This window comes from Monodelphis domestica, chromosome 6 (assembly GCF_027887165.1).
Source record: "Monodelphis domestica isolate mMonDom1 chromosome 6, mMonDom1.pri, whole genome shotgun sequence".
Taxonomy (NCBI): Eukaryota; Metazoa; Chordata; class Mammalia; order Didelphimorphia; family Didelphidae; genus Monodelphis; species Monodelphis domestica.
Window position 1 is genome coordinate 30,010,624 of NC_077232.1, and position 16,702 is coordinate 30,027,325.

The following is a 16,702-nucleotide window of genomic DNA, read 5'->3' on the forward strand; positions in this document are numbered from 1 at the left end:
TGCTCTGAATTCCCTAACCTATATCTGGGTCATGTTTATTCTACCCACTGATCCTTCCCTTAGCAACAATGTTTCATTGACTATGTCCCTAGGCTTCCTGTCTGTTGTTAGGTTCCATGGAAACATGTATATTGAAAATGAAACTGTGTGCCAAGTAGATGTGTGATCATGAGGGTATAAAATAAAGCCAGGCCTCAGCCACAGTGGAGCAGTATCCTGTGAAACCTGTGCTGCGGGTTAAATGTGAAAGCTGTGTCCCATCCATCCTTTCATCGACACCGTCCCACCTCCAAGACCCCATCCCCTGTGGGAGGCTGGCTCACCCCACAGCAGGTACCAAACAAATAGTAGGTACTAATGAACACACATAGTAGGTACAAAACAAATAGAAGGTACTAATGAATGCACATAGTAGGTACCAAACAAAATAGTAGGTACTAATGAACACACATAGTGGGTACCAAACAAATCCTTATCGATACGAGTTTTGACAAATGATGGAGAATGACAGGGATGGGGTTGTGAGGTGAGGAAGGGAAAAAGGCAAGTAGTTGAGGCCAGCAAGTAGATTTAAATGATTTTATTAACAATCATCTTACATTACAAGGATAATATGACAATAGGAAAGTCTCCGTGTACATACTATGGTATACCAACATAGCTCTATTTGTATCCAGTGTCCTAGGGCCCGTCACACAGGTACTATAAAGCAGAGTCTGTCAAATAATAACATTGAGAGGTTTTTTTTTTCTTTCAGAAAAGTGATATTAACATATTAATACATATGTAATAATAGACTTCTAGATACTCCCCATTATCCCCCCCTTTTTTATTTTAGCTTTTCTTGGTGACTGAAATGAACTGTTCAGCAGCAAAGGGAGAGGGAGGAGAAAGAACAGGTTGAGAAAAGCCCCCAAACCAATCTCTTGGTTTTCCCTAAAAGACAAAAGTGAAGATCTGTAGTGGGTGGGGGTAGAGGGATGGAGGTATGGAATCCTGTGCCTTCACTTTTTTTTTTCAGCATTGTCCCTCCAGGGCCCCCTGATCATCTTCTCTCACAGAGGGTCTAGAATTGCCTCCGTGCCCTGAGGAGCTGAGGTACAGTGCATGAGGGAGCCCTAGCCACACCAGGAATGCCCTATCTCCTGATAGCCCACTTGATTTGATTTCTATGAGGGGAGAGGCAGAGATCAAGTTGGGACCGTATTTATCTCAAGCTGGGCACTGAGGGTCTTGTTGAAGCCTGTTTGGCAGTTGTGGCTCAGCAGAGACCATGATGGATGGGGGCGGGGTGGTAGTGGTGGTGGTGGTGGTGGTGGCGGCAGAGCACTGGTCGAGCCAGGAGGTTGGGCACACCAGAGGCAAGATCCTAGGACCCCGGATTGCAGTAGAAATGGGGATCTATTGGAAGATGAGGTACGTCTGTAAAATGGTGGGGAGGTGGGGACAGGATCAGAGGGGGCGGCTTCGTCTCTGAGCCTCAGTTTCCTCATCTGTAAAGTCAGTGGAGGAGAGGGAACCAGAGGACCTGACTCGGAGATTTTAGGAAGCGGCCCAGTCTGAGAGCTGGAGAGTGACATTGGCCAAGGGGCCATCCAGCCATCCATTTCTGGGGGAACCACCAGGCCTCTTCTGACCCTTCCCTCTTCCGCCTTCCCCTGTCTCCTGCAGAAAGAAAACGATTCGGCTGCAGGTTATCTGATTCTGTCAGGGCTAGATGAGCCCTCCGTCTCGGGTACAGACAAGATGGCGCACACAAGCTGCTCTATTTGCGGGGTTCCTGCTGCCCCAGAAGCCTTCCCCCATGCCCTCCCGGGAGCCGGGGAAGGGCAGAAGAAGGAGGCCCTACTGCTGGGTGCTCAGGCACTGGCCCTCGAATCACAGAATCAGAACAGTGTAAAAGGACTAAATAAACCTGCCTGGGGTCGGGCGTGGGACTGAACCTCGCGAGAGGAGAGAGAGGAAGAGGATGGGGGGGAAAGTGCTGTCCTGAGCTGAAGCCAGGTTGTGCAAAGTTGAATGGGCTTCCGGAAGCCCTTGGTTCTGAACTTGAGTAGCTACTGTGTGTGTGTGTGTGCGCGTGCGTGCGTGAGACCCCACTCTAGCAGCAAGTGCCTACTCTGACCTTCCCAGGGCCATCCGCGTCCTGTCTTCGCCTGTAAGGACGCTGGTGAATCCATCCGGAGGGGCAGAGCTAGGCTGCTGAACTTCCGGCCAGGAGAGGAAGAGGTCTTGGACATCCTGCCTAGGACAGCTCTGCTGGCCCCGGATGCACCCGGTGTGTCCCTTGGCTACCAGCTCCGAAAATCCTTGGCCCGACTCCGGTGGCCCCCGAGCCCCTAGCCTGGGGGGAGGAGGACAGGAGGGGGCGCCACTGCACGCCTCATGGGGGAGCCCCATCTCCCTGTCCAGGACAAAGAGCCGATGGTCCCAGCGGGTGGGAGCCGGTGATGGAGTTCATGAGAGGGAGGCAGCAAGCTGCTCCTTGTCATCCCGGCAACCCAGCGTGGCCCAAGAGCCTCTCTTGGAAGGCTCTTTTCCTGCCCCCACTCCCTCGTGCCCCACAAAGATAGGCATTCGGCGGGGCTACCTCAGCTCTCATAGACTCTATTTTTATATCTATCCAAAACATAGAAATGTATAAATATATAGGATATTATTTATAGATATATAGACACGATTTCATCTCTTCCTCTGCATGGATACATACCGTATATGCCCATATATACTACATATGTGTGTGTATATATATGTATGTATTATGCACCTATATTATACACTGATATAACCCCTGCATCCATGCACACACTCTATGGAATTGCATAGGTCGAAGGGGGGTGATACCATTTAAAGATTCAGGCGGGAGGCTCTGTGAAGAGAGGCATGTACCATACCATTTCCTCCTACCCCAAGAGGACTCCTTTCTGTAGGCGAACATGCAAAGATGAACTAAGGGGGCGCCACATCTACCCATCCCCCCCATCTCTAGCCAAGGAAAGCATACTGGCCAGTAGGGCAAAAGGAGCCCTTCCTCCAAAGCAGGATTGAGGATTCCGGAAGGCAAGAATCTCCAGAGCAGCCTCAAAGAGGCTGGAATGTGGAACAGGGGTAGCGGGGAGAGGAGCACTTCAATCTCACCGATCCACAAAGGGCCCTGCTCTTCCCCAAGCGTCCCACCTCTCCCAGGGCCTTCGACTTGGGTTAGGACAGTCACATCAGAGCTCGAGTCAGTCCCTGACCCTCCTGCCCCAGATACTGGCTGGGCAGGCCCAGGAGAAATGGGGAGAGGGGACTCAGGTTTGGTAACCAACAGAGTGCTTCAAGAAAAAAAATATCAAGACATTTGCAAACCGAAGAGAAAAGATTCTAATTCTAATTTCCAAGTCAAACCCGTTACCCACTGGACCAGATGGAGTTAAAAAAAAAAAGAGGTGGTAGGGAGTTGGATGTTCCTAGTCCAAAAGCTGGAGGTTGGATGCAAAATGCTAAACAGGAAGAGAGAAGATAGGGTTATGGTGATGACCAAAGGAGCAAGAACATGAGGAACCGAAATGAGAAAAATGGCGGACAAGGAAAGAAGATTTGAGTTTGGAGTTTTTCCTACCTCCTAATACCACTTCTCAGGGCAAAGGAACATCATTTCATGCCTTTCTGACACCTCCCATTTAGAGGGAACTCAAACTCCTGTCTCATTCCCTCAGCCCACAAGGGGAAGGGCAGGAGACATCCTTGCTCTCATCAGTCTTTCCCATGGAGGCAAACAAGTGTCTTCAATTCCTCCATCCCTCCTCTGCTCTAGTATCACCCCTACGCCTTTCCTCTTGGTTGTAAGAAGGGAAATACATAACCCTTAATGATATTATTTGCTAGCAAGGCTGGATGGTGTTTGAAGGCTAGCTGGCTTTCAGCTCCACTCTGTATTAACCTCTATTCCTACATGGCATACTTCTGGAATCACACACACACAAACACAACTAAACTGGGGGGGAAATTCTGTTCTAGACAACCAAAACATTGGCACCAACTGCTGGATGGTGAAATATGACACAGAAACACTTGGCAAGACCAAGTCATAGAGGAGCAATCTTGAATGACTTCCATGGGATAGTGTTCCTTCTCTTGGGGGCAACCAAACTAGGAGGGTCCCATACCTGACTGAGAACAGGAGCATAAAGATATGAGATCTTGGGGGTTTAGAGCTAGAAAGGACCTTGGATAATGGAAAACAGAATGCCAGAGCTAGAAGGAACTCGGAATACAAAACAAGGAATGTCAAAGCTGGAAGAGAGCTCAGAACAGAGAATGTCATGGCCAGAAAGGTTTTCAATGTTTTCTCACTGAGAATGTTGAATGTTAGAGTGATAATGGACCTTAGAACCCAGAAAACATAATATCAGACCTGTTAGAGATCTGAGAATACAGAATGTTAGACCTTGGAAGAGAATGGTAGACCTTGGAAGCACCTTAGACCATGTTATATTAGAGGTTAATAGAACTTCATCTTGTATTAAGAGCAAATTATGATAAAAGGAAAGATTCCAACCATATATTATGAAACGTATGAACTTGGTAAACAGAATATCAAAGCTGGAAAGGATCTCCTTCAGAAAATAGAAACAAAGTGTTAAAATTGAATGGCTCTTCAGAACACAGAATGCCAGCATGGGAATGGGACTTAGAACTCAGAATGTCCGAGGTAGAAGGAATTTTAGACATAGAACATTAAAATGAAGAGACTATAGAACATAGACTGATCTATAATGGACTTTAGAACATAGAAAATAGAATGTTTGAGTTGGAAGGAACCTTAGAACATAGAATATCTGAGGTAGAAGGGATCTTAGAACATCAGACTGAAAAGGAACTTTAGAACATAGACTGTTTTGAGCTATAATGGACCTTGGAACACAGAAAGCAGAATGTTTGAGTTGGAAGGAATTTTAGAACATAAACTGTAAAAACAGAGTGACCTCAGAACCCCAAATGCCAGAGCTAAATTGGACCCTGGATAGACTGAAGAGAGTTAGAGCAGGCTTTAGAACCTAGAATATTCAAGTTGAAAAAAGGCTTTGGGAATACAGAATGTTGGAGCTAGAAGAGATCTGAGAACATAGAAAGCCTAGTCTTCACAAACAACCTAGCCAAATTCCTTCATTTTCCAGATGAAGAAACTGAAGCCCAGACTCTTCTCTCTGGCCATGGTTTCCCCAAAGTCCTACAGGTCCTTCTACCTCAAAACTCTATCCTCCTATAAATGGAAGAGCTGTTGTGAATGACCTAGTCTAGGGCCTCAGTGGGTTGTTCTGGCTATTGTGTGAATGACCTGGGTCTTGGCAGGCTTTAGGTCATTTGGAAAAGTCATCTCTCAAGTGCTTATCTTGAAGATCACAGGGAACTATTCTCCCATTAGATAGGCAAAGGCAACAATGGGCACTCCCTCTCCTCCAGTTTAGAAGGATATGACTCCGCCATTACAAGAACTTCCCTCTTTGTCAGGGATGTATTGTACCTACTTGAACTGTTTTCAAATTCAACCAGTGCCCCAAGCTTGCCCAAACATAAAGGACTAGATCCATTTTCCTCAGTTAGCCTATGGCAAGAGCTCCAAGTGGACAAAGGTAATTCCTAATTAGACAGAGTAAGCACTGAATGTCAGGTCCACAAGTCTTACTTTGGAGCCAAATGATCCTGCTTTAGACTAAAATGAAGATAACAAGGTGGCCTGAGGCCCCGAGAAAATAAAAAACCATCAGTGGTAACTGGAGGAAGGGGGGAAATCTGAGAATCAAGTGAAGGGAACAAAAAATAGGGTTTTCTGGGCAGTTCACCTGAGAGTGCCATCTACCAAAAGACCCCTTTTCAAGGATGCTGAAGGGTGAGAAGCTGCTTCGGAGCACAAGAATTCACAGGTTAGATCTGGTGTAGAGGAGGTATTGATCCCTTGAAACTAAATGGCATGTGAAAGGAGGTCTAAAACTATAAGTGAGAGCACCAGGGATGCTGCCCCAGTCCCTCTACGTGGGGCAGAGGTTTACTTCCCCTGGAAGCCTTGCCTGGGGGTAGCCAGTAGCCTCTGCTTCTTCAGGCCCCCTTCCATGTCCCACCACATCTTAGGCCTGGCTGGGACTGCAGAGGTCCACCTGGCCTCGCACACGTCTGGACAGGCTATGGTAACTTACTATTGTCCTCGTCTGGAGGTTGGAAGGACTTGGGATGGAAAGCTGGCCATAGAGTTCTGGGAACACGTCTCTGTTCACTCTTACAAGCTCAGAGTTGAGGCCAAACCCCAAAAGGCTAGTCCCTGAGGCCAGCAAGCAGAACCCCCTTCTGGATTCTACATCGAGTGGTTTTGAGATGGGTCAAGGAAACAGTATAGTATGGGAGGGGCTAGAAAAAGGTGCAAGGGTCCAGTTGGCCTTGAGAGTTCCTTGCTTTGGGGGTTTCCCAGGCATTAATCTTATTAATGTCCAACTCTGCCCTCACACATTTCTCCCTGTCTTGTCTAGCCTTTCCAAGCTGCCTCAATGGAAATCTTACTGAAAGATATGCTTGTGAGTCTGAGTAGAGTCCAAGAGGGGACCCAAAGGGGAAAGGAGGGGGTTCTGATGAGTGCTTACCAGTAGTACCCTACTTGGATGATAAGATCTAGAGCAGGAAGGGGACTTAGAGGCCAATGACTCCAACACCCTTTTGTGACAGAGGAGGAAACCAGGAGTGCAGTGCCTTACCCAAAGCCACCAAGGGAGTAAGTAGCAGAAGCAGGAATGGAACCCAGACCTCCTGGCTCCAAATTGAGTGCTCTTTCCATGACCTCACAGCTGCCTCCCATCACCATGCCCACAGGATGCATGCAAGGGAGTCGGGTCACGTCACTGTGAAGCCAGGTCAATGGGCCCACCTTTGGGGGCAGGCAGGAAGTGCTTGGGTCCTCGGGCACAGGTCCTGCCCCATTCCCTCCTTGAGACGGGGTGGGGGAGGCTGCCAGGGCAGGGGATGCTGAGTGAGAGCCAGGCAGAGTTGCTTTCCTTCATGGCAGAAGGCAGCTAAGGAGGCCCAGTGGTGGAACAAGTGGGAGAGATGGGATTTTGACAACATGCTACATCACTGTTGAAAACAAACAAACAAACAAAGTTTCAAAAATAATATATATATAATATATAATATATTTATATAATGAAAAGCTATCAACTAGCAGCAATGGTTCTAGAGTTCTCTTAGCACCAAGACCAAGGAGAGGGGTAGGGATGAGGGATAGGGGCGGAAGGACAGGGAAGGGAGACCGGGAAAGGTTCAGTGTTGATGACATCTACACTATGGGTTCTAGATGGCCCAGCTTCTGGTCCAAGACCAGGTCCTCTGAGATAGAAGAAAGTGAAAAAGGAAACCTTCTCGGCCTGGCTGGTTCTCCACAAGCCAGGCGGAGGATGCTGGTGACCCAACAGGCTGATCCCCATCTGACCCATTCCGCTGCCTATGATGAGGTGTGTGAAATGTGGATGGTTCCCATCCCCACCCAACAAAATGGACCCACGTCCATATTCGAGGGAATTGGATTTTGATTTAAATACACATATATGCCATCCTTATAAATAAGTACAAAAGTGTATCAGCCCACACAATTATTTTTGACTCCCTCAGGAGGTACAGTGGTAGCAAATGAAGGAAATAGCCCTAATTTAGACGATCCGGGTCTAAATTGGTCCTTGTCTTAGAGGGGCGGGCGAGTGGCTATTTCTAAAGCTTATGACATTTGTGTGTGTCTGGTGTGTGCATGTGTGTGTGTGTGTGACTATGCATTCAGGCATACGTGGTTTGGACCCCATGTCCAAACATGTAAGCGTGTCCAGGATCATGGGCTGGTTTGGGTATGTGCGTGTGTGAAAGTGCATATGTGTGCAACCTTAGAAGTGTGGCTGTGTGTAGGCTATTCACGGAGAGGCCTGTCCCATTTTTTGCTTTTTTCCTTCTCTTTAGGACATTTGGACCCTTCCAAGAAGAAAGATTTCACAGGGATAGACGAAGCGTCCAGCTTCTTGCCAGGCTCTGAACTGACTGTGTGATCGATCGCCTTGGTCACAAGAGAAGGCGTGAACCTCTGGGAAGTCCCTGATGGGACGAGCCCAGGACTCACCTTGCATGGATAGCCCCTGCTATGGAATAAAAGCAGGTATTCTGTGACTCTATTATAAAATAATAATAACAACACCATCCCACCCCCCAACACAACAATCTATGACTATAAAGAGAGAGTATAAATAATTAGAATATCTTTTGTTGTTGTCGTCGTCGTTTTCTTACTTTCAGCCCCAAATCCTTGCCTCGTTTGGGGCCTAGATTTGGAGGCCATTGACGGTTCCCAAAGGCCCTGGAACTGAATGGGTGTCACTTTCTTATCCCTTATGACATCATAACAGAAATGCAAAAAGTCCACCTTCTCTTCCCTATCATCGATTGCCATTGGTTGACCATGTACTGAGGGGCCTCTTTGGAGAGACCAGAGGAGAAGCAAGGGGAGGTGAATGGCCAAGTTTTCCTCCCTTTCCCATCTGTAGAACCTGGGGAGGAGGGAAGGGATGAAAGACGTCGCCGTTTGGCTGACCCTTTTGCTTCTAAGACAGTTGAGAAAAATAACATGGAGAAGATTCCCAAACTGAAATAAGTGGAGGGAGGAGAAGGGAGGAAACGCTTCGATTTACAAATTGCCATTAGAAATAAGAAACATGACTCCAAATGGGCCCAAACCAGCCTACAGAGCCCCCTTCCCCTAAAACAAATAGAGGACCAAATACACAACAACCCCTCCAACAGAGGAACCAAAAAACCGAACGAACCAACAACAACGACAACGAAAAAAAACACCAAAAACCGAAATGAGAACATACATGAGGTGAGCTACCAGAGAGGTGGTTGACAGAGACCCGTCATTTTAGCTTATACTGTTGGTTGATTGTTAGATTGGAACCCCAGTGGCCCCCAGCACGGGCCATGATGAGTAAGAGTGAATTGCCATGGTTACTGCAGCTGCCAGGTTTTGTAGATAAGAGGAAAGTGTCTGACATCATCCCGTTCTGAAAACTCCAAGTAGCTTCAGTTAGATGCATGTCCCCTTAATTTTTTTTAAATTTTCAGTGTGGGTTTATATATATATAATATATATATATATTTATATAATATATCAAAGCTTAGGAGTATAGATATTTTTTCTTTTAAAAAATTATTCAACAGCTTGGTAAAATCTGAGACAACAACTCCCTAAAGATCTGAGTAAAACTCTGACCCGTGGTCCATGGTGGGAAGCATTGGCTTCTGGTCCAGGGCAGACATCCTACTGAGAACTTCCGCAGACAGTGTGTAACTATTGCCCGACTTCTCCTCGAACCAGCTATCCAGTGCCCTCTTGGCATCAAAGTTGGCAATGGGGGGGCCATTTACAGCAATTGTCAAAAGGTCACTGAGCTGTTCCAAGGTCAGGCGAGAGCGGTTGTTCTTACGCACTCGCTGGAGGGCGACTCGGCCTTTCTCGCAGCAGGCGGTAGAGGTGGGGAGGACCTTAAGGATTTGGATGATTTTATTCAATAGAGGAAACCTCTGTTTGTACTTGCAAATGTGGCTGATCAGGTCTTTGAAACCATTTTTGGTGTAGTAGTCAGCCTTGAGTTCCCGCCACTCCATCAACAAGCTTCCGCGCGGGTCCATCCCTTCGCGGCAGATTTCCCTGGAGAACGATGGGATGGTTTCCAGATGGTCAAATATCTGGATCATGTCCTCTTTGCCATAGCTCATGAGCTCCTCGGTGCTTCTGGGCCAGGCCGCGAGGTCAAACACCTGGCAGGCTTTCACAAAGGTCCGGCTGCGGGAATCAAACCTCTGGGCCAAAATCACCTGGGTCTTCTGGCAGATCTTCTCCCGGATGGACTGGAATTTGGCCTCGGCCACGCGCAGGTTCTTCACGGCGACGCCGTTGAAGCTCTCTCGGAAGTTCTCCTCAAACTCCTGAAGATATTCCCCAGGAGAGTCGGCCAGCCGACTGATCTCCTGGATGGCCTCCTCGATCTTGTCGTCCACCTGGGACACGAGGAGGTATTCGCCCTGGAAGATGTAGGCCAAGCGGGAAAGCACGGCGATCACATCGAGTAAGAAGTAGATGAGTTTGATGGACTGGTAGTCCATGAGGAACTGGAGCAGGGCCAGGGCGATGGCCGAGGCATCCGCACGCTGTGTTTGCCCACTCACGTCCTTGAGGTGGGCCACCACTTCCAGGTAGTCTTTGATCAGTGCATTGAGAACGTTTTGCTCCCCGATGATCCACCTCACGGCCCGGATATCTCCCAGGAACTCCGTCTCCTCGCAAAGGGTAGAGGCCGTCAAACGGAGCTCACACATCAGCCGGGGGGAATAGCGGTAGAAACTCAACAGCTGCTTTAGGTTATTCTCGAGCTCCTCCAGGCAGGGGAGCTCCTTTCCACTGATAGCATCCAAGATCTCCAGATGGGGTCGGTGCACCATGAAAGGCAAACAGAGGAGCCACGGCAACGTCTTCCTGATCGTCATGAACATGCTCGCGCGCAAACTAGCCGTGATGTTGGCCCCATCCACTCCCAAGCCGATGGTGGGCTTCTCGTCCTGCAGCCTGATCCCCAAGGAAGAGAAAGCCCGGTCTAAAGCCTGGAGATAACTATCGGTGGTGGAGAACCCCAGCTCCTGTAAGGAAAGGAATTCCGTAGCGGGGGGCCCATCACTACTCGTGTACTGGACGTAGACGGCCACCGTGTCGGCAAGGATGTCGTCGCTCTGCCCGTCCAGGATGATGCTAAGGAACGGCGACTGACGGATGCGCTCCACCAGGTCTTCCCGCAGAGCCCGGGCGATGTGGTGGATCAGGATTTGGCAGTCGCCCTCGTTCATGTACTGGTCCACCACTTTGAGCTCGCACTTCCTCAGTAATTCCGCCAAGGGCCGGAAATCGAAGTAGGGTCTGCCCTCCAGGGCCAAGTGGTAGGCAGTATTGAACAGCAGAGTCATGTTCCGGCACATCTCCTCTGTCTTTTCCGGGTGCATCCGGAGCTTGTAGAGTTGCAGGCATTTCTTATGGAGGTTGCTTTGGCTATGGAGTTTGATGGTGTGGATCTTGAACTGCTTGGAGCCGATGATGAAGGCTGAGGTCCGGGAAGACTGCACCGTGTACTGGCGGCACACGTGGCACCACATTTCATTGAGCGTCGGGGAGTACCGCAGGAACCAGAACTTTTTCAGCCACTCCTGTTTGAAGCGCCGGATCCGGCGACCGGTGGCAGAGGACATCTTGGAAGGCTCGTCTGTGGCCGTGATCATCTCGTTGGACACGGACTCGTCGGCCGAGTCCACCTCCTGGTCGTCGTCCTCCAGCATGGTTGGGACGGAGACCACGCTCTCCGAGGCTGAAAGAGAAATAGAAAGGGAAGCTTTATGCCCTGTTGGAAAGGACGTGGGATCTTCCAGAGCTAATTCACCATTGTCCAAGGCAGTCCAAGGGTTCTGTCGTACCAAACAAGTTAATGACAATTATAAGTTGAATTCCCACTTTCAGATCCTATTTCTAAGGGAACTGATTGAATTAAATTTATTTATTTATTTAAGGATATATTTTTAATTTATTCTTAAATATTTCACAACTAAATTGTTTAAAGTTTTTTTTAACATTCATCTTCATATTCTTTTGATGCTTTCAGCTTCCAATTCTCTCCCACCCCATTGAGAAGGCAAGCAATAGGCTCTCCATTATCCATGTCAAGTCACACAAAACACATTTCCATATCCGTAAGGGATCTGATTGATCAATAACACCAGTGGTTCACGTTGATCACCAACCTAGAAATGACAACCCCCCCCCCCAGCGTGTTCCTGTGCTGCCCGTCCTCCCTCCGAGTCGGGGCATCCCTTGAAATGCAAACAAGCTTCCAGCACTCTGGCTTTGACAACGAAGAGCATTTACTTAAGCAAGACCCTCCTTAGTCCAGGTCTGTCAAATGGGGGCGATAGAGACGTGTCCCACTCACCTGAAAAGAAAAGGCTTAGGAAATCTTAGAGCCCTCGGGTCCCAAGTACTCAGAGTTGTCGTTTCTGCAGACTGCAAGCCCTCTCTGCCTTAGTGAACACTCTGGCGTCTACTACGCGGTCAGGGGACCACAACAAGGACACTTAGGACCCCGAGGCCAACTTGGAGGGGTGAGCTGGGCTGGTCCTCAAAGGGTCCGTCCCTGGGCAAAATGGTCTCAAAAGCCTCTCTGGCTTGGTAGACTTGGTCAGTGAAGTCCAACCGCCACCGCCTTTGAGAGTCCAGGCTTACGTCTCTAACGTGATGAGACACTGAAGTACAACTGAGAGAAGGAAATCACTCTTAGGATAACGGAATCCCTAATATATTCTCTACGGACTTCTGTAAGGCAAACTGGAGGCCAACAGAGAGAATCAGAGAAAGCATTCAGGAGACAAAGCAATGACTTCTCTTCTGGATGAGCTATGGTCACCTGGAGATAGTCCTCAAAGAAGGACTCAATGAGATTTTAGCTAATACCCGACCTTCATGCCCTCCCTTCCCACAAATGACTTTGTATTTATTTTAAATATTTTGTGTACAAGAGGTAGCATGGTATAGGGGATTGGTTTTCAGTTTTAGAACCTGGAAGACCTGGGTTCAAATCCTGCCTGTGACATGACCCCAGGTACTTTTCTTTGCAACTGACAATTTTCTAAGATTAATAAATAATAAATTTAACTAATGCTAATGAACACAATTAATAAAACGTAGCACATATATTAATCTGCACTGATAGAGGAAGTTTCTGAATTCAGAGTTCCATATTCTCACAACATCACACATCCAATAAAAAAGCTAATGTTTTGCATATACTCCATATCATCTCCTCCCAAATAAATATAAGCTGCCAGAAGGCAAGGACTGTTCCATTTTCATCCTTTTATCCCCTAAATTTACAGACAAACAGTTACAGACAATTAATAAATGCTTGCTGACTAACTACTGATTGATGACACCATTGGGTAGGTAAGTCAGTATCCCTGATGGGGCACAGCGGACCTTTCAATGGGATGGCCAATCAGGCTTAACACATACAAGTGGTCAAAAGAAAGTGGGAAGTCCATTGAACCAAATGTGGCTACCAGGGGCTCTTCAACTTACCACCCAAAGCCAGTCTGTTCCTTTGGTCACTTTAGCCCTGGATGGAAAGATGGGAGAACGGTAGAAGGTAGGGGTAAGGGGGAGTCAGGGGCAAGGTTTAGACAGTTCCCCTGGAAGCAACATTCTCAGGCCACACTCCTAGATTAAACTATTAGATCTCAGTCTCTGGGTTTTGATAAGGCTTCACAAATGGATAAATGGCAAACAGTTTCTGCAGCCTGAATATACATCTATGCATTGCTATTCTCTATGTAGAAGCAGATTTTATATATACATATATATGTACATACAAATGTATCGATGTGTCTGTGTATGTGATAAAAATACACATTTATTTCTTAGAGAGTTTATAAGATTTTTATCTCATAGATTTGAACATCTTAAAGATGTTCAATGTGTCAGAAATTTTTTGACAGGTTTTTATTTTAAATCCATTCTATGGCTTTCTTTTTTATTTTGTCAACATTGATTTTAATTATGCAAATTCTTTTCATTTTATGTAATTAACAGTTTTGGCATTTATGATGTCTTCTATCCTGTTTCTAGTTACACATTTTTCTCTATTTCTAGTCATGATAGATTTAACTTTCCATCATTCTCAACTTGTCCAGCAGACAGATGTCAGATATAGATATACAGGAGCTAAGTACAGAGATCAGGAAATTTTCCAATCATTTGATACTAAGCGGACAACTACTATTGGGAAGCAAGGGGTTCTCATATCCAAAGGCTAAGAACCATGGGACTAGATTGTATGTTCTACTCACAGTAATAAATACCATTTATATAGCACTTTATGGTTTACCTAGTGCTTTACAAATATTAAATCATTTTATCATCACAATAACCCTGGAAGGTAGGGGCCATGATTATCCCCATTTATAAATGAGGAAACTGAGGCAGAGAAGTGATTTGCCCAAGGTCCAATAGCTAGTAAGTGTTGGAGGCTGGATTTGAATTCAGGTTTTCCTGACTCCATGTCCAGTGCACTATCCACCTACCTGGGCAGGGACTACTCCTTATTTATATTTGGATACCCTTCACACATAGTAGCTACTTACTCTTGGTCAGATTGATGTAGGTTAGGCCACTTTCAGACAAGGTAACAAGGCTCTCCACTCCATGGATACTACCCAACTTGCCTCTTGCCCCTACTATGGACATAGTGATGGACTGGGAATGGAGACTGGCTGGTCTAAGAAGCCAGGCTCTGGGACAAGCTCTAGGGCAGTGATGGTGAACCTTTTAGAGACCGAATGCCCAAGCTGCAACCCTAACATGGCCTGTGAGCGCCTTGACTTACCCCAGACAGGGAAGGGAGGAAGAATTCCCATTGGGCTGCTGGGCAGAGGGGCAGGTCATGTGAGAAATGTCCTCAGGTGCATGTAGAGAGGGTAAAGAGAGCATCCTCTCTAGCATGTGTGCCATGGGTTTGCCAACACCACTCCAGGGGGTTCCACCACAAAGAGGTCAAGAACAGAGCACATACCCTCTTCCTGGGGTGGAACCTGCTTTATTGACAAGGGGTGAGGGTACAATGGAAAGCCCACCCACTGTCATGTAACACAGACCTCTGGGCACTTTCGGAAGGCCATGGATAATCTCTGCCCAAGGTCCACCCTGACTTCAGACACTCCACATCTCTCCTTGGAAATTCAAACAGTGGCAATTCTGGCCACTCTCTGCACTGCCTACTCTGTTCTCCTCCCTCTAGCCATCATCTCAATCAGGCCAACTTACCTGTGGGGTCTGAAAACTCGGGGAGCTCCGGTACCTGGGGTGGCAGCAGAGGGGGCTCAGGTAGCTTCCCAGACTTGAGCATGTCCAGTTCTGCCTGTAGCTCTCGTATCTTCTTTTTTAGACGAATACAGTTAGGGCAGAAGGAGGTGGTGGGGAGCTCGTGAGGGTCCGATGCAAGGGAAGCCTCTGCTGGGCTGTCGGCCTTGAATGATGAAGGCTCTTCTTCCTCATCCTCCAACAAGCTTGTGTCCTTGGAGGGACCATATGAAGCCCCTTGGGGAGCCTTCCACTCCTTTTCCCCCTGATTCCTAGAGAGATCTTGGGGCCCATGGGATATAGCCATCCCACACTGATCATACACATCTTCTGTGTGGAACTTAGGAGCTTTCCTGAGGACAAGGGGGGTTCCTGGGGCCAGAGGGTGCTCCTCTATCTTTGAAGTCTCCAGTGAGGCCTCCAAGACATCCTTGAAGATGAGGTCAATCTTCTTCTTCTTGGGTGGAGGGTGGGCATCCACCTCATCAAAGCCACGCTTGTAGGCGCTCTTGCCATGCCTCAAGACCGTAAGCTGAAGAGGGCCTCGAAGGTCCTCCTGGTGATCCAAAGCCTTCTCAGGCTTCTCTCGCTGCAGCTTTTTATCTCCTAGGAAGGAAAACCAGGGTGTGAGGAGGTGGGGAGAAAAGATCAAATTGGAAACACCAAGCTAGATCAACACAACTATCCTTTGATCAACCATGGCTGGTGCTGGCTTCCAGATACCACCCAAAATGGTGGGTGGGTCACCCAGAGAATCATGAATGGAGGGTCCTAGAAGCAGATGTGAAGATGGAGTCTCTATGGAGTCTTAATGGGAAAGCAGTGTGCTGTAATGGAAAGAGTCCTGGAGAATTGGAGTCAGCAGACATGGGTTCAAATCTTGGCTCTTCTATTCACTACCCATTAGATCTTGGGCAATAATAATAAGAATACAGGCCTGGAGACAGGAGGTCCTGGGTTCAAATTTGACCTCATACATTTTCTAGTTATGTAACCCTGGGCAAGTCACTTAACCCCAATTACCCTTACCACTTCTGCCTTGGAACTAACATGAAGCATTGATTCCAAGATGGAAGGTAAGTGTTTAAAAAATAATAATGATAAATAACATTGATATAGTGCTTTAAGGTATATTATCTCATTTGATGATTTGGTTTGAATAAGCTACTTCCTCCTTCAGACTTCAGTTTCCTCACTCTATAAAATGAGGGCTTTAGACTAGATGAGTTCTAAGGTTCCTTCCAGCTCCAAAGCCTAAGATCTCATGAGCCATTCATTCATTGAAAAAGGAAAAACTTGAATAATCTCTAAGGTTCCTCCTATGCCCAGGACTCTAGAAGAAGAGGACTTCCATAACCAAGATGGTGGGAGGAGGCAAGGCTGGAAAAGTGAAGTCACTCATCACTCCCCCCAGATCCCAAGAACTCCTCCTTCCCTCCACCCTCCCATCTTCACTCCTAAGAAGCCGAGGGAGATATCTTCAACTTGGTAAAAGGTATCAACCACATGAAATTGAAGAACTGGCATTTTCCATGAGTCACCGACTTTCCCATTCCCCATCCCAAGAGAACCTGTTTTGCAATAAGACTTTTCCTATGGATTCTTCTCTAGTGGAAAAAGAACATTGACTCTGGAGTCATTGAACCTGGGTTCAAATCCCATCTCAGATAATTGCTACTCTTGTGACACTTAAGTACCTCAGTTTCCTCATCTGTAAGCTAGGGAGCTGAACTAGAAGATCTCTAAGTT

At 47.3% G+C, this 16,702-nt stretch overlaps 1 protein-coding gene across 13 annotated transcripts in view; it reads right to left on the minus strand.

The window, feature by feature from the left end:
* Positions 1 to 565: 565 nt before the first annotated feature.
* PRDM11 (PR/SET domain 11) overlaps positions 566 to 16,702 on the minus strand; it is a 100,538-nt gene continuing 84,401 nt past the window's right edge. For 7 of the 13 annotated variants that reach the window (XM_056801904.1, XM_056801898.1, XM_056801899.1 and 4 more), the window contains exons 7-8: positions 14,918 to 15,559; positions 566 to 11,417 (exon numbers count right to left, since the gene is read on the minus strand). In XM_056801904.1, coding sequence (XP_056657882.1) covers positions 9,253 to 11,417; positions 14,918 to 15,559 — 2,807 coding nt within the window. In that variant the 3' untranslated portion in view covers positions 566 to 9,252. Of the gene's footprint in view, positions 11,418 to 13,620; positions 15,560 to 16,702 lie in introns of those variants that run through there. The other 6 variants (XM_056801907.1, XM_056801906.1, XM_056801908.1 and 3 more) reach the window with 2 other exon arrangements.